The 18,606-nt window shown below is 32.7% G+C and overlaps 3 protein-coding genes and 1 non-coding gene across 4 annotated transcripts in view; 1 reads left to right on the forward strand and 3 right to left on the reverse strand.

Annotated features, from left to right (window-relative positions):
• Positions 1-18,606, reverse strand: part of LOC125830992 (LOB domain-containing protein 1-like) — a 393,543-nt gene that overhangs the window by 172,308 nt on the left and 202,629 nt on the right. The window lies entirely within an intron of this gene.
• Positions 1,067-1,645, reverse strand: LOC125831504 (kiwellin-1-like). The gene has a single exon (XM_049510681.1). It carries the CDS (start codon positions 1,643-1,645, stop codon positions 1,067-1,069), a length of 579 nt encoding a protein of 192 aa, XP_049366638.1.
• LOC125831784 (U5 spliceosomal RNA) lies at positions 2,845-2,961 on the forward strand. Its single transcript, XR_007443192.1, has one exon. It is a non-coding gene; the product is annotated as a U5 spliceosomal RNA (small nuclear RNA).
• On the reverse strand, positions 4,068-15,540 carry LOC125830999 (putative threonine aspartase). Its single transcript, XM_049510196.1, has 11 exons — positions 15,313-15,540; positions 15,040-15,090; positions 13,520-13,640; positions 13,267-13,351; positions 12,618-12,699; positions 11,022-11,148; positions 7,997-8,163; positions 6,258-6,421; positions 5,893-6,013; positions 5,690-5,794; positions 4,068-4,165 (listed from the first exon to the last, which is right to left on the reverse strand). The coding sequence occupies exons 1-11, from the start codon at positions 15,463-15,465 to the stop codon at positions 4,076-4,078; spliced, it is 1,266 nt and encodes a 421-aa protein (XP_049366153.1). The 5' UTR covers positions 15,466-15,540; the 3' UTR covers positions 4,068-4,075.

Raw genomic sequence — 18,606 nt, forward strand, 5'->3', positions numbered from 1 at the left:
TTTTTTACGTTTAAATGATGGTGGTATTAGGCCAGCTTGCACAACGTTGATTATTTCTTTTGATACCTAGTATCTCTCACGAGCACATTTATCAGGAAAAATAGTGAAGGAACAAGATTTTGTATAAGGAGGACTATATTCATAAAAGATACTAAAATGTTACAGTAGGGATTCAAGCTTGTGACCTAAAACAATTTTTGGACCAGCTTTATAACTATAGCTGAATTTTTTATGTCAAGGAAATTCAATAATTTATATGTACTAACTAAATATTTATTTTACTTTTTGCTCTATTTGCAAAGTATAATTTTTCGATGAAAGGAATTCATTTGAACTCTTTTTCTCTTGTTATATTAGTTCTGTCGGCTAGATAGAAAGAATTCACCTAGTATTTTTTTTTTCTTTTGTCTCTATTGGAATTTGAACTTGAGACCTTACGATTGTTGTTTCTCCTCATTGATCACTAGGCCACACCGTTGAATACGAGGTACATTTCCAATGCATATTGAACTTGAATAGGAAGGCCGGCAAACATGTTCATACAATAACATGAGAAATTTTATTTTCATGTCTAATTTTGTGGCATTTGCATAGGCGATTTCAGCGTCAGGGATAGCAGTGAGTGATGAATGCAAACTGAACTTTTCAGAGTTGAAAACGAAAAGGAACCATAGATATATAGTGTTCAAGATTGATGATTCAATGCATCTATTAATTATGTTTTCCTATTCCTTTGTAGCAGTTATTAGCAGTAACGGAGGTTATTCCTCGACTTTCTCATTTCAGTAGTAGTAGGAAGTTATTTCCTTGTTATTAGGTGGTTGGGGTTAATCCTCAAATATTGTATTTAAAGTCATTTGAATTCAATGGAAAGATATATAAGCGGAAATCTATTCCATTTTATTCATGAGTACTTTAACTCGTCAACATTATAGGTTGTAAGAGGAAAACATCTGATTTCATTTTGCAACGTCTCATAACTAGATCCTTATCAGGGGACCGCCTTTTATTTGCTTGTTTTTGCTTAGTTCCATAAGCTTTTTATTCATATGTAGATCTTTGTTCATTAATCAGACCAGAATATATCAAGTTGTCCCCATTGTTTCTCAGGCACTCCTAATGCCTTCCAAACAGCTTTGGACGCGTCAACAATGTTGTTATCACACGGTGGTTGATAGTCATGAACATCGTCACATCCCATTGTGGAATCACACTCATCCACAACCATAGCATTCGTTTGCCTTCCGTTCCCATAAATCGTTATATTCTGCATACACCTCTTTTCATCACTGAACCAACCTGTTGAGAGTGCAACCACCAGTGTGTTATCTGAATGGTATTTGTTGTCACATTCGGATTTTCCACCACCATCACCGCCTTTTTGGAAACTGTTGATAGTTAGAACAGCTTTCGTCTTGCCTGAAATAGAAGGCGAGCACTTGTAAGTAGTGTATGACTTTCCAGGCTTGCAACATTCTGATTGATAGCCTATTTTGCATTTCCCTGGTGGTGGTTTTATGCCTTCAATCTTCCCACTGGGGTTGCACGACGATGGTTGTGCCATGGCATATGAAATTAGTGTACTCACAAGAATTATTGTGAGGATGATGAGAATGGAAACTTTTGGACTAGAGTTCATCTTCATTTTCTTTGTTGAGTACTTGTGTTGGTGAGTGTTAATAAAAGACCGTTAGGCGCTCTGTCTAGTGGTATAAGTTGTGTTGGTGAGGGGGTGAAGAAAGGGTAAAAAATAGAACTATTTATAGTGTGACAAGTGTTGGTGTATGGATAAATTATAATGGTTAATTCGTGATCTCCCAAGAGAACTTTTATTGAAGATGCTTGGTTTTTATCTAACAAGGTAACAACAAAGTTGAATTAGTGTTGTGATTATTTTTGGCCGTAACACATAAACAGACACTCAAATTTGTCCTCTGATAAGTAAACAATTCGAATGTGAGTATGAACATCTATACACCTCAAAATTCGTCTTTACTGTGTCGGTTGATGAACACTCTAGCTTACCAAATAATCATCTAGACATCTCCAAAATTTATGTGTCATGTCAGCATCGACCGTCCACGAATGGCAGACGACAGCACAAGACAACAGCCACTAAATGCCTTGGGGCATCTTAGTTAACCTGATGGAGACTAGATTTTGTTGTCATGAGAAAAGTCATGCCTATAGGAATCTTTGTAACGGCAGCACAAGAGAAGTTATAATCTTGAACAAAATGATGGAGACATCGATTTTATAAGGGCCATTTTTTTAAACATATAACAAATTTATAATTTAGAAGATATTGGAACTTGAAAACAACCTCGGAGTTTCAGTGTTCGGTATATGTAGTATTGAGGTCCTATTGGAGGAAGTTTTATATTGGGTAAAAGATGTTTTTTAATAAAGATAACTCAGTATTCAATAAGGTTTGAGAACTTGAAACCTTTGATCAAGTACGAAGAAGAAGTACTCACCACTCATCACAATCTTCATTTGTGATGACTTAGGTTGCATTAGTGACAAAATTATTATCGCATTCACTCTTGATTACTTTTTCTGTTACACATTAAGTTTTTTGTTTCTTGTGGATTACACTGAGTATGCAGTTGTATGTTGTTACAGTCTTGCATACTCAAATGTACAAAATAATCTTAACCCCTAAAATTAGTATATAGATTTTATAATTTGTGTTAGATTTGAAATTATTCACTTTATTTAATCAACATAATTTTTTAGCAATCTGCCCTTACATAGGTAGAGTACCACATTGGTAACAGAAAGTGAATCCAAACTTAATGTACAATATAAAAAGCAGCACTAATGCACAAGCAGAAACCACGCAGCCACGCAGTGAGCACATAGCGAACTATTCTTTCGCCTTTTACTAAAGAATACCGTGTGCACGTTGCATTTAGTGGCATACGCCTATTTTTGGAGGAGTTCTCATTTTTGAGAGCCCCTGCAATTCTAGTTTTAACCTTTAACAACTTATCCAGCACCTGGTAATTGTAGTAAGAGCACAACTGTCGAATGGAAAATGGGTACATGATTTAAAAAATGATGATCAATTTGGTTAGACCGTTATGATTATGACGGTTATGATTATGACATGTGTCCCTCTAAGAATAAAACGAAGAGTGTTGATGTATCATTTATGATAGTTCGAAATATACTTATCATTTTTCCCGTTTTAGAATATTCCACCAATGTAAACATTCCACAGACAACTTCATATCAGCACCTAAGTGGCATGATGATGTGATGGATCATGACATAGGGGTGTGTAAGTTGAAAAGAATTTCTACTACCAATTTAATGATTGTTTCTTTCAACTTTCAATAATTAGTACTTAAAATTCATCCTTTTTTTCACTTATTAAAAATGGACACTGAGAGCCCGTTTAAATTGACTTAAATAATTTTTAAGTCAAAAAGTAAAAAGTAGGGAAAATCTACTTTTGATTTCTGACTTATTTTAAGTCATTTTAAACTTATTATAAGCCATTTGTTACCTTGCCAAACACTTTCTAACTTATTTTAATCATTTTTGACTTATTTTAAGTTATTTTTTATATTTGTCAAATACTTCTAGAAGTCAAAAATTGTCTTAAAAGTAGGTTTGACCAACTTTTAAGCCAATCCAAACACCCTCTAAGTCGATTAAACATTTCTTCCTCCTGTCAAAACCATTGTCCATTATTTGGCAAATTTGCTCTCTTCTTTGCAACACACAACCAGATTGCAAATGTCAAATCAAGCAAGTTTTTAAAGCTTTTTGTGTTAACTCTTCATCCCAAAAAGACACCCTTTTCCATATGAGGAAAAAAATAAACTTGAGTTATTCTCTTTTAGCTATCAAATTCAATTTTAGTTGATCATGTCAAAACACCTATCTCTTAGCTAATTCATCATTTGAATCTCTGGTACCTTTCGGCTCAACTACGTTTATAACGTTCCTTCAACTGCAAATCTATCGGTCTCAGATGTATCTTGGATGATTAGTTTAACTGATGATGCCATTGAAATGCGAAAGTCTTTTGTCCAATTGAAACTCCTGCTCTCCTGCTGCAACACTACCGTTCTTTGGAGACGAGATTAACTCGTGCTGCAAACTCATCAATTCCAGCTTTATTTTGCTGTTTTTTACTCCTAAGCACTGAAACCTGTGGAAGATCACAATGATAACTATAACTGATGGTCGAAGTTAACGTTGGATGATAACTCGTGCAGTTACATTTTGCAGCAACAGCAGTCAAAAATAGTATGTTAAAGAACAGAATCAGCGCAACTTGTGTGAGATCTGCAATATTGAAAGCCTTCTCCTCAACATATCAACACAAAAAGCTAAATTTAAGCAATACCTATTATCCCTTTTAACTAACCAATTATAATGATTTATATGCAAATCATTATATGATAAGCACACAAACAGGTAATTATCATCTTTGAACCTCATTACCAAGTCTAAGGCTCGAGCTTTAGAGCCTGTTTGGATGGGCTTTTAAGCTGGTCAAACTGGCTTAAAAGCCAGTTTTTGACTTATTAGAGTGTTTGGCAATTATCAAAATGACTTATTTTAAGTCAAAAATGACTTATTTTAAGCCAAAAGCTAAAAGCTAGGGGGGGGAGCTTTTTTTTTTTTAACTTAAAAGCACTTTTATGTTGACCAAGTATATTACCTTTTTGCCCTTAATTCTTTTATACAATTTCCAAATTGCCCATATTGAATTATTATTATTATTATTATTATTATTATTATATTCTTATTATTATTATAATTATAATTATAATTATAATTATAATTATAATTATAATAATAATAATTATTATTATTATTACTATTACTATTTTATTATTACTAATAATAGTAATAATTATTATTATTACTATTATTATTTTATTATTTTATTATTATTACTATTATTATTATTATTTTATTATTATTATTATTATTTCTGAAATATGAATTTATATTCCTCTTATAAGGTGGTAAAGAAATATGTGAATGATAGAAAAATATTATTACTTATGGATGTAAAACATAAATTAATTTTGTTTTAATTTTTTTTTTAAGTATAAAAACCTTAAATTAATCAATTTTTTATCATGTTAACAGCTTAAAGGGTATTTCAGACATTTTGATAAAAAAAAAGTGTTTACCAGCACTTATTTGCCAAACACAGCAACAACTTTTTTTTCAACTGCAGCACTTTTATCCAAACACATAACTACTTATTTTAAAAATAAGTTCCAGCACTTTAAAAAGTTACTTTTTTTAAGTCAATCCAAACGGGCTCTTAGTTCTCTAGGTTCAATTGATTAAGCTCGAAGATTAATCTCTCGTGTTTTCCAATAATTAAGCAGATATTAGTCTAATGGATGGGATTCTCCTAAAAAAGAAACAAGAATATGAACAATGACAAAGTAAATAAGCTATCAATATTTTCGGTGATCAACTTTGACCATAAGCCAACTTGCTCCTAATTAATCTAATTGTCATTAAAGCAACATTGCCAATTGTCATACAGATGTTCCTGCCTTTACTCCCCTCACCCCTCCCAAACACACACACAGAGAAAGAAAGATAGATAGAGAGAGAGAATTATTTAACTTGAGGTACCGTCAGTTTAAACACAGAAATCATTGTATGTTTGCATAAAACGTGAGAATATGAAGATTTATGATACCTTGGGCGTATCCATAGAGCTGCCAAAATAACCTATTCCAAAAGATGAGGAAGAATATACAGCTGCAATCTCAACAGCTTCCAGCCTAGCCAAACTGCCCCCAACCTATGGACAATGGATTGCCAGCCAATGTGGAAGGAAGTTCCTTTATTTTCTAAAACATGAGAAAAGAGAAAGATAAGGAAACACTGGAACAGTCTTACCAGTCTTGGAGGCTCTGCTTGAACTAGAAGGAATCCAGCACTTTGGTCAACTCCGCATTGACTGTTTTCTTGAATAGTTTGCAAAACCTTTTTACAGGCAGAAGATGGACCAGCTTGAGACCTGCAGAAAGAAACATGCAAGTACAAAAATTTCAAGCACGAAAAGTGAGATGGAATATATGTTTGTTCAAGTTCACAAATTTAACAATGAGCACTAATTTACAGTAAATTTCATGGATTTTGCAGGTAAAATTTTCTCCACCATATAGGACTTCAACAACCATATTGGCCATAGCTAATAATAAGGAGAAAAGATAACGTGGACAAATGGGAAAGCAGGTATCTCAGATACGTGGCAAACATACAGTGATGATGAGATACAGCATTCCCGAGCAGCAAATCCTTTCATTAGGTACTCTCCAGCACCACTGACACAGCATCCCACTATAAATGGAGCTCCAAAAGGTCCCCTTGACGATGCCCAACAACCGGAACCATACATTGCTGCTAGACCCACACGCCCACTAACCTGTTATAAGTTCAAAGATTGAAATAACCAATCCAAAGAACTAATCAACTCAATATAAGAAAGAAGAAAGGACCTCTGCTCTTGCAAATACAATAAAATTTGGAATCAGGGAAAGTTTCACAAAAATTTAGGAGGCTGAAGGAAATAATAGACAGTGGAAGCAAGAAAACTGTACACTCCAAGTACATTGTACGAATAGTGCAAGGAAAAGATAAATTCAAAGCTCAACCAGAAGCAAACATCTTGGACGAAACCAAAACTGTGATACAACCTTCTGCTTCCTTCAATAATATAATAGTTTTTCAAGATTCACTTAACTGGTGGTTGTAAAGTCGAAGTATGATATAAGCCTTTCAAGCAGTCCGTCATGAGCAGAGAATCAAGTGCAGGAAAAGGATATACAGAAGAACTATGAAGAAGAAGAAATGAGAGGAGGGTAAGAGGAAACGATCTTTCAAAGGATGAACATGATAAAGCCAACGGGTCATATCAAACCAAAAGGAAGAATTCAGGCCACGAACGATTGAGCGTTGTAAAGTTTCTCACTATCCTAATTCCAACAAAATGATAAGGCTAACTTATACACAATAGTAACTTCTAAACAATACTGAGAAGATTAATAAAAGCAGCGAAGGTATATAAGATGGGAAAATATGTGTATAATTTACACATAGTAATAACTTCTAAACAATACTAAGAAGTTTTAACAGAAGCAGCGGAGGTATAGAAGATGGGAAAATAAGTGTATACTATCCAGATACAAATAAAGAACTTCAAGGATCTCAGTGTTGTTAGCACTTAGCTTGCACGGCCCTATGTTCACTATCCACCACTGTCAACTCTTATATATTGTATATTAATAAGTGTGAGTTGTATCTTTCTTCCTCCATTTTTTCTAGAGGATACACCAATTAGCTTGAGCTTGGGGCATTATAGATGTTGTTTGACCAAAAATTGTGTCTGTTCTTTGATGAAAGAACTCACGCAGTCCTTAGATAGACAAGACCTTTAAAAATGAACACAGAATGAGAAGAGACTGCCTGAAAATGTTAATCAACAGACAATTCTGTCTTGCTAGAATTACCAAGAAAATCAGCATGGATAACTGGTTCTTTCCCAAAAGGCATGTGCATTGACAAATGCAACACCCCTTTTCAAGAACTGCAGTTGTGTTCAATAACGAACTTCCACTTAAATTATGACAGAATGAGAATTTTCTACTTTCCAAGTCCGAACAACAGTTTCAGCCATATTCAGGCTCTAATTACAACTTACGATAATCTTACTGATAAAAGAACTGAGGATAATCTTAAATTCATAATCTTCATCACATAAATTTAAAGCCTGAATTCAGGACACCCACCACCACCAATTGAAGTAACTAACACCCAGATAAAACTGCACCAGTCACAATCCTTCTGATTTTGAAACCTTCAAGCGTATTAAATTCATTCACAATATGCACATATATGGGTATAGCAGAAAAAACAGAAGTTGGGCAGAGAAACAGCTACTGCAAAACACTCAAATTTATTAATTAGAAAGAAACTTAAAAATCATTTCTAGTTTTATCACCTTCAGTGCTATCCCACCGCTAGAGCTTCCACAAGCCATATGTCCTTTCGAATCGAGACAGATAACCCCAACAGTGTCTGAAATTAAGTCTTCGTCTAATGCATCGAGCAAGGAGATTTGGTCACCCACTCCATCTCCCCTCAATTGATCAGATGATTGGCTCTCTACTTCTAAAAAAGATGCACATGTATAAGACACACATACACAGGGAAGAGGGAGAGGGTAACAACCAATTAACAATATACTAATATTTTCTCACTATGAAAAATTACTGGAAAACCAAGTTGGTCCAGCCAACAAGAAAATATTGTTATACAACAAAACAACCCAGTGTAGTCCCACAAGTGGCATTTGGGAAGGGCAGTGTGTACACAGCCTTACCCCTACCTTGTGAAGGTAGAGAGGTTGTTTCCGCAAGACCCTCGACTCAAGTAAAACATATCACAATCAAGTACTGAAAAAGAAAATACAGAAGTGAAGAAGATAAGCTAAAAACAAAATAAGAAGAGCTTTATCAAAAAAATAAAAAAAAATAAGAAGAGAATATACGCGACAACAAATAATACGGTAATCGAAGCAAAGGACACAACAAGGTAATAATAAAATTGAAGAATAAAATAGTAGGAGAGTAATAAAAACAACACCGATAAGGGAACTAGGCAACGTTCCACTACCTACTACCTTCTACCCTAATCCTCGACTTCCATATCCTCCTATATAGGGTCATCTCCTCGGTAAGCTGCAAGTGTGTCATGTCCTGTCTAATCACCTCTTCACAATACCTCTTCAGTTACCTTTACCTCTTCTCATACCCACCATTGTCAATCTCTCACATCTCCTCACTAGGACATTTGTACCTCTCCTCTTAACAAGCCCGACCCATCTCAATTTTGCCTCCCTCATCTTGTCCACCAGGGAGGTCACTACCACCTAGTACGAATATCTTCATTTCTAATCCTATCTCTTCTAGTATGGCACACATCCATCACAGCATCCTCATTTCTGTTATTTTTATCTTCTAGACATGCGAGTTCTTGACCAGCCAAAACCTCGCCTCATACAACATAGATGGTCTGAAACCACTTTATAGAACTTAAACCTTTAAATCTTGGCGGCGGCACATTCTTATCACGCGGGACACCAGATGCAAGCCTCCATTTCATCCACCCCACTCCAATATGATGTGTAACATCATTGTCAATCTCATCATTTCCTTGGATTATTGACCCAAAATACATAAAACTTCCTCTCTTAGAGATGACTCGAGTATCAATCTTCACTTGTTCATTTGCTACGTGTGTTGCGTCACTCAACTTGCACTCTAAGGGTTTGTTTGGAATGTTGTACAAGCATAAATTGTCCTTGGACAAAAATTTAATACTGTTTTATCTCTTGTTTGGTTATTAATGGTGGGATAAGTATACCAGAATTAGTTATTAGTACAGGGATAAGTCATACCTGAATTAGTTATTAGTACTGGGATAAGTTATACTTGCCATAGAGTGGAATAATAATACTAGAATTAGTTATCCCAAGATAAAATAATGAAAATGACAAAAATACTCCTAAGGTTCCTCAAACCCTTTTTCTACTAAATAAGGTGGAGGGTATTTTTTTTAAAAAAAAAAAACTTCCTCTTCTTAGAAATTATGCAAGACATGTTATTTTTAAACCAACAAACCAAGCAGCCAATAAGAAATAATAGCAGAATAACTAAACTCAACATAACTAACCACAACATTACTAATCTCAACATCACTTGTCTTCAAACCAAACAACCCCTAAGTACTCTATCTTAATCTTGATCAATCAAAACGCTTTAGACTCCAGGTCTCTCTAAATCTCCAACCTATCGTTAACCCTGTTGCGTGTTCGTCAATCAATGCTATATCATCTGCAAATAACATACAACATGGCACTTCCCCTTAGATATGTTGCGTCAGTTCATCCATCACAAAGGTAAACAGAAATGAGCTAAGAGTTGATCCTTGGTGTCCATCAAAGTTACCCCTCGAGACCCCAAACACCTCTCTAAGCTATTTCCCTAATGCAAGTAGCGTCCTTTCCCGCATACTATTTGCATCCACACTACTGCCCCAAGCCCCCATTGCCATCAACTTCTCCCCATCTCCTGAGCTCTGGTAGTAGGCAAGCCACCTCATTTGTACCTCGGTAAGAAAACAGTGTTTATGAGGAAGCATTTTATTTTGTGTGAACCTTGTTGACTAAGCAACTATGTAATGAAGTAAAATGCATACATATAAGTAGCTTGTGTAAGATTAGAGTCGTTCCCAATGACAAAACTGCACAATCAGAGCTTAAAGCACAAGATATACTTTGATGATTCCATAGAGGATATCATTTAGACTCTGCAAATTGTATAGCTAGGGAATATTTCATATATTGAAAACATACAACCTTGTATATGAGCACAAAGTAATAGCTTCTAAGGACACTATTTATCAGAGGGTTTAAGATTCTCCTAATGTCCTTTTCAAAAGAACAAACGAAAAAAAAAAAATCCACCTAATGTTAACTAAATGCAAAAAATGGGATACTTGAGACCTCATAATATGAATGTCGGTTCATCAGAACTCAAAATAGTACTCCTTCTATTTCACTTTATGTGATTCTTTTTAGTCTATTGCAAAAAGAATGACACTTCTAAATCTGGAAACACCGTATTCTACACGTCTCTTTTTACCTTAAATGAGAAGCTTCTATAACCACATAAATGTTGTAACATGTTTAAGACACAAGTTTTAAAGTTTTATAGCCACATATATGCTATAGCATATTCTAGACCACAAGTTTCAAAAGTTTCATTTCCATCGTAAAAACTCTGTCCCATTAAAATTATGTTAGATAAATTGGAACATAAGAAGTAATTTTGTCCACTTGTTGGCCATCCCCACATCATGATAAACAGTCCCATTGAGGAAATCGAAGAAAAATCTTAAACATAGGGAATATGGCAGCCTTATCAAAGTCGAAAGACCTTGGATAACAATATACTACAACTTACCAGATATTGCATTAGTCTCCTTGGCATTGGTCAGCTTTATGTCCGGAGCATCAATAACAGTTTTGGCATCATCAAGCATCGCTTTGTATCTTTTCCATTGAGTTCTTGCCTTCTCAGTAACAAGTGACTGTCTCCATATCACAAATAAATAGTTTACTTCAAGCCAAAATCTAGGAAGGATACTGATCAAAAGAAACATATTTAGATAGACCACCCATCTAGTTGACTAAAATCCAAGAGACCTCCTTTTAGCTTAAAAGGGGCTAAGCACTTCCCTCTAATTATATAGATATCTTCCCACTGTTAAAGTGTCATTCCACTCTCAAATTTGGAGCACTGGAGGAAGAATGTCTATGAATATTTTAGCCTTGAAATGCAATTATCATGACCTGAGAAGTCAATATTTGAAGACGACTTTCAAGCATTGATAAAAATAATCATAGTAGGAAGTTGTTGAGAATATGATTTAACAAATCTAACAGCTTAAGCCTTTTAATGAGATGGTCACATACTTCAACATGTAGGCAAAGATCCTGGGTTCGAGTCTCACCGTCACCCTTTATCAACAAGAATTTTTATGTGTTTGGCTTAAAAAAATAAAAATCAAGCCCGCACATAATAGAGGTGTGTTGAAAATATAATCGAATAAACAAAAATGTGATCTCTAACCGTTTAAGCTTTTCAAAGAGATGATCATACACTTCAATAGAAGCAATTAAAATTAAAAATTAGGAAAATGGAATGTCATGGATAACTGGTTTAGCTCTGTAAATAGTTGAAGTGAGTAGTGGAAACTTGTGATACACTTAGTTTTGAACTTTTTAAGAGAGACCAAAGGGTGTTACTCGAGGGTGTTGTAATTTTTTAAGTTAAAGTCGTTACAACTGTATCTAGATGGCACAATGAATGGAGAAAGAAGACCTTTTTCTGAATTGGTTGATAAAGGTAAGAGTGTAGATAATAATGAATAGTTGCTTGCCCTCACTAACAAAGGACAATAATCCCTCCCCTTGTTACCTATTTTGACTCGTTTCCAGATATACCTCGATACAAGGAAAAGAACTTTTGTAGTTATCAAGGGATATTTGAAATGTCTCTTCAAGGGAATATGTTACCCTTTATACCGGCGCGAGCTAGAGTTTAGAGTAGAGTAGACTCTAAGAATCCTAACGGAAGAAACAATTATCAAAATAATATTGTTGTTAAGTCCTACATCGGCGCATTAGAGATGAGAATGTCTCTTTTTATATGAATTTGGACAATCCTCACCTCATGAGCTAGTTTTGGAGTTGGATTAGGCTTTAAGGTCCATTTCTTTAACATGGTACCAGACCAAACAAAGTTCCTAGATTTGAATCTAATCAGCCCCCACTACTAAAAAGCATTTCCACGTGCTCGGCTCATCATAAAGAATCAGGCTTGCATGTGAGTGACCGTGTTGAAGATAATTAAGTAAACAAAAGGGTGCTCTCTCTAACAGCTTAAACTTTTAGATGAGATGGTCATATACTTCAACATATTTTATTCAATGTAATTACTACTTGTGTCTGACACCTAAGGAAAAACAAATCTACGGTTAAGACAAGTGTATTCTACCTCGTCAGCCGCTGTTATAGTTGATGGTAAAACAACACCTTTGGACTTCGCCCATGCACATGCACCTTCACCAACTAAAAACCTAGACCATAGGCCAGAAAAGTTTCATTAGAATATAAAGTTGGAATAAGAAACAAGTCAAACCAAGAGACAAAGAACTGGACTTCTATTTATGAATAAATTTTGAAGAAGGAAGGATGCAATGAGTAGAACAAGAGTTGTAAAACAACGTTTTCATCATTAATTAGTGTTCATGTCCCTTAAAATTCAAAAAGAAAAAAATTCAGCCAATGAAATCAAAGTAGTTAACCTTGATAAATAACATAGAACATCAAACATTTTTTATTATATAGATGAACAATGAGTAATTTACAACAACAGAAGCACAAAATTTAGTGACACGTCTCTCATCTATTTAATTTTTTTTTCAGTCCACATAAGTTTATTGGACCCACTTCCTTTTTTAGCAAATTCCAATTTCTTTGAATTCTTAGACAGATATGTTTTGCCAATAATGTATTCATATTGCACAAATATAGTAAAAACTAAAAAGAATGATGATAGATCAATTGAAAAAAAGGCTCCATCTAACGGTTTGTTAAAGCAATATAGAGTTGTTTACAAGACATCTAAAGAAGAGTCATCATACATTGGAGATATTCGTCCAAGCAGTGAAGAACCATAGATCTGTTCCTTGACCAACAAAGCAGCAATCTCAATGGCATTTCTGACACCTGGTAATGGTTAACTTCACAGAAGATGTAGCAAGAGTAAACAAAATGGATGCCACAAGAACTAGAAGTATTAACTCTAAAGCAATAACAACAAACTTTAGAATACATCGCCAATGCATGACCTCTACTTTCTGCAATAAAGTACATGATCATTGGCCCTGAGAATACCTGGCACTGCACCTACAGCACCAAATGCTCCAGAATCACCATCCATAATACTAGCATCACACTCCACATGACCATCCTCTGTCAAATTTGAACCCCGTCCAGCATTTGTATTTGGATCATCCTGCAAGAATATAACTTCAACTACACTCCGTGCTAGAAGGGAATTTTAAGACTTCAAGAATGGCACTTTTTGTGCAAAAAAATATTTTTTTGGAAGTTATAACAAACTTTAATATGATTTCGACATTTACAAGCTCATATAACAGCAGAAACAAACTTGACCCAAGTGACTCATCAAGCATCATGCACTTTTCACCCCATTGCTTGGTAATTGAATACCTTCTTTTTTTTATAACAATATAAATGAACACCTTCTTCAATCAACTATGACAATTGACAAAGATTGCAACTAACTTATATGATATTACATTTCAATACAAGGTAAACTTACAAGTACATTTTGTTACTATCTGGTGCCTCTGTCCCAAATATTATATCCAGCTTTTTCTAGAGCTACTCACAAATTATATGGTTTTACCAAAAGAGGTACTTCGTACACTATACAACTAGAAACTTGTATAGACACACTTTCTCTTCCAAAAACCAGTTCATCCTTAATCTATTCTGTAAAGATCAAAAGTAACTAGTGCGTCCACATGTGCCCCATCTAACTAAAACAGTACTCTGGTTAACCATTTCAATGACAAAGCAACTTTAAAATAGAACATTCAATTAGATACCAACATGCTAATCTTGACACTACTGAAGTTACTTGAACGGAACAGTTTTTGTGATGGTGTTCCAAAATTTCAACATGTCCCTACATGATCCATATCTCATGGAGACAATAAAAATTCATGTTTAAATCCTAGAAGCCCACTTGCCAAGGAGGCCATCCAGGCAACTCTTTAATATCAAATTGCTTGGAGAGATCAAAATAATGGCATGAATCTCTCTCTTCCCGCTGAATGTAATGCTTTGCTTATTAATGTTGATGCCATCAAAAGTTCGTAGTGCACCCATATCCCAAGACAAATTTCAAAAGAACTTGTAAAAGTTATTTAAGACTCATGGGTGACAAATTATGAATATTTGAGATAACCCCTTTTGAATTTATAAAACTTATTCTCCAATTTATAGACATATCAAGCTAGTTGTCAACCAGGATATGACCATGGACATTACAATCAATGTCAAGACAATTTTAATCTATTTTATTTGAAGTTAGGAACTTTGCACTTTTCTGACCATTTACTTCATTTTTTTTCGAATGGTAACATACTAACATTCACTTGTCTGACCATCTTTCCACCAAGATTTATTTATCCTATAAGCACCATATTTTGTCTAAGTTTCTTCACCTCTTAAGAAATTGACCAACAGAAAGCATCACTGTTATGCATAATTCTTCCAAGTTTCTATAACACAATTATGTCGTCTTGAGATGTCGACAAGTACACTGTCGAATACAGTTTCCACTATAAGGTTTTCAGGAAAAAAGCATGAAGTAACTGAAGTACCTCCAATACTTTAATTGCTGCTGTAACAGCGTCTATGCATCCACCAGCACCCTGAAATTAAACCAGCACAACCACAATATGAAAGAAATTTTAAGTTAGTTGCTTCAGAGCATCTTTTTTTACCATGAATTAGAACATCAAAAACATATATAATTGGAATCAATACACCGATCAATTTGCATGCAGAATTAACTATAAAAGTTTCTATTTTTTCTTTTTTCACTTCTAGATCCTGACAAGGATGAAGCTATTTATTCATATTTTGAGAGAGACCTTTCGGAGAACGGAAGCGGCAGCGAGACACGCTCGTTTCATTGCTGAACGGAGAGCTTTCTCATTCGACGGCGAGTGATATCCAGCGCCGACGTGTACGGCGACAAAGAATGTCGGAGTTGAGAGATTCCGATCAGTAACCTCAGTGGCCATTACTCTTTTCTCTGCTCGCCGGTGTTGTCAAAATGGGAAATTGGAAGTAAAAAGCCTTGAAAATATTATTATCAGAATAGTCCTTAAGGGGGTTAGATCATTTTAGTCCCTGATATCTTGTTTATCTCTTTTTTTTCTCTCATCTTTCTTTACAATTTAGAATCATATTTATTTTTATGTGTATGCAAAAGATTTTAATTGCTACAACAAAAAAAAAAAAAATTATTACACAAATGACAAACTAGTTCTAAATTTCATTTTTGGTCTATGTTTTAATTTATTTATTTTTTTAATTATAATTTATGTAGTTCTAAATTCCTTATTTTAAGCCAAGTTTGATATATTTTTACAAAATTAATTAATTTGATATCTAGTTTAAAGAATCAAGAACTAAATTATTATAATTTTTACTTTAAATCAAATTTTGTACATTTAAAAAAAAAAAATTAAATCTATCTACAAAATCTAAATATTTTTTTCTATTTATGGAAGAGAAATTAAATACTAGCCATAATATACTATATTATAATTTTTTATACAGTTTTACAAATTTAATCAGTTTAATATCTAGTTTAAAGAATCCAGATCTAAATTATTTTCTTTTTACGAAAAGAAAATAAAAGAACGACCACAATATGGTAGTTTGTAATCTATTTACACTTTTTTTTTCTTATAGAAGAAAAATAAAGGACTAACAAAAAAAATATTATTACATCTAAATTCCATTTTTGGTCTATGTTTTAATATTTTTTTATAAAAATTATATTATAATTTATGTAGTTCAAAATTTCTTATTTTAAGCCAAGTTTGATACATTTTTACAAAATTAATTAGTTTGATAACTAGTTTAAAGAATCAAAATCTAAATTATGTAATTTAATTTAAATCAAATTTTGTACATTTTAAAAAAAATTAAATCTAGCTACAAAATTTAAATATTTTTTTCTTTTTACGGAAGAAAAATTAAATACTTGCCATAATATACTATATTATAATTTTTGATACATTTTTACAAAATTAATCGATTTGATATCTAGCTTAAAGAATTCAGATCTAAATTGCTTTCATCTTATGAAAACAAAATAAAAGAATGACCACAATATGGAAGTTTGTAATCTATTTACAATTTTTTTTCTTATAGAAGAAAAATCAAAGACTAGCCAAAAAAAAATATTATTACACTAACTAGTTCTAAATTTCATTTTTGGTTGATGTTTAAATTTTTTTTATAAAAATTCTATTATAATTTATGTAGTTCTAAATTCCTTATTTTAAGCCAAGTTTGATACATTTTTACAAAATTAATTAGTTTGATATCTTGTTTAAAGAACCAAGATTTTAATTATGTTCTTTCTTTCAAATCAAATTTCGTACATTTTAAAAAATTAAATAATTTTAAATCTAGCTACAAAATCTAAATATTTTTTCTTTTTACGGAAGAAAAATTAAATACTAGCCATAATATACTATATTATAATTTTTTTATACATTTTTACAAAATTAATTAATTTGATATCTAGCTTAAAGAATTCAGATTTAAATTATTTTCTTCTTATGGAAAGAAAATAAAAGAATTACCATAATATGGTAGTTTGTAATCTATTTACAGTTTTTTTTTTTTTTTGTTTATAGAAGAAAAATAAAAGACTAACCAAAAAAATATTATTACACCAACTAGTTCTAAATTTCATTCTTGGTCTATGTTTTTTTTAATAAAATTATATTATAATTTATGTAGTTCTAAATTCCTTATTTTAAGCCAAGTTTGATACATTTTTTCAAAATTAACTAGTTTGATATCTAGTTTAAAGAATCAAGATTTAAATTATGTTCTTCTTATGAAAGAAAATAAGTGAATGACCATAATATGATAGTTTGTAATCTAGTTACGATATTTTTCTTATAGAAGAAAAATAATATACTAACCAAAAAAAATATTATTACACTAACTAGTTCTAAATTTCATTTTTTGTCTCTATTTTTTTTATTAAAAAAAAATATATATAAATTATTTTTAAGACTAATGATTTTTTAAAATTCTATTTAATTTTTAACACTACTGATTTTTTTAATTCTATTTAATTTTATTTGTGTTTTTGTCATCTAACCTTAATATTATTATTTTAATAAATTTACTATATATCTTGGCATGAACGGGGTCGTATCTAGCTATGTGCAACTGAGAGTCATACTGGCCTATAAATTCTTCATATATTCCGTAGAATTGAGGTGCATTACTCAGTATCATTCTTTCTTTTGAATAAATCAAAAGGCAAACTCGGTATCTCTTTAAAAAATATTAGAGTTTTTTTTCATTACATATATTAACATGTCTAACACAGATGTGTATACTGTTATGTTCTTTCGAATATTGAGTTCTCACCCTACACTTCTTCGTTGCCCTATATGTAGTCAAATCGGTGGCACTATGAAGAATTTATGAGTCATTTTCAATCTCATTCAATGAAATAACAAGCACCTTTCTTGTTACGAAGTTTTAACATGTTAGGTATAACGTCGTCAAAAGATTTACCATCAGAGCAACAAACAAGATTTGCGACAGTTATGCCCCAATCACCACTGCCACCACCACAGGGTTCTTTCTCAATTGCAGGTAATGTCAGGGGTAAAAGATTGCGTCAAGATTCAATGGATATAGATCTAAATAAAATTCCTTCTATGTCCACAAGCCCCTAGTTAAACGTTCCTATATATCCAAGATACATATGATGGATCCTATTTGTTTAGAACATTTTCAAAGTTTTTTATTTTTTCAAGAGTTGTACTCTCTTAAGAAATAAAATTTTAATTTTAATTTAGTCTTTATTTCATCGCTGAAGTTCTTTTAATTGTAACAAACACAAAAGGTAATGCATGGATAAACTAAAGAATATTGCACACTATACTGCTACTTTTTATACCTTTTTTTTTTCATGATTCAATATTCTAATGTCCAAGCATAAAGAATTATTTAATGTTATTACACAAATTGTAGTTTCATCCATTCATGTCACAAGAACATTGAAGTTCCTCTATCCATTGTAAATTTTAATATATAGTGTTAGTAGTTTTTTGAATTAAATTATTTTGAAAAATAAAGAGAAAGAGAAAGAAGTAGTAACAAATGTATATTAGAGCTTA

Source organism: Solanum verrucosum, unplaced genomic scaffold (genome assembly GCF_900185275.1).
Source record: "Solanum verrucosum unplaced genomic scaffold, falcon-dt-bn FXZP01000049.1, whole genome shotgun sequence".
Taxonomy (NCBI): Eukaryota; Viridiplantae; Streptophyta; class Magnoliopsida; order Solanales; family Solanaceae; genus Solanum; species Solanum verrucosum.

What these genes read in the sequence shown, in the direction of transcription:
- LOC125831504 (XM_049510681.1), bottom strand. Translation starts at nt 1,645, where the DNA reads ATGAAGATGAACTCTAGTCCAAAAGTTTCCATTCTCATCATCCTCACA.
- LOC125830999 (XM_049510196.1), bottom strand. Translation starts at nt 15,465, where the DNA reads ATGGCCACTGAGGTTACTGATCGGAATCTCTCAACTCCGACATTCTTT. An exon ending in GGAGACTAATGCAATATCTG is followed by an intron (nt 8,164 to 11,021) that starts GTAAGTTGTAGT and finishes CTTTTTTAGAAG; the next exon opens with TAGAGAGCCAATCATCTGAT. An exon ending in TGCTGTATCTCATCATCACT is followed by an intron (nt 6,014 to 6,257) that starts GTATGTTTGCCA and finishes TTCTTTCTGCAG; the next exon opens with GTCTCAAGCTGGTCCATCTT.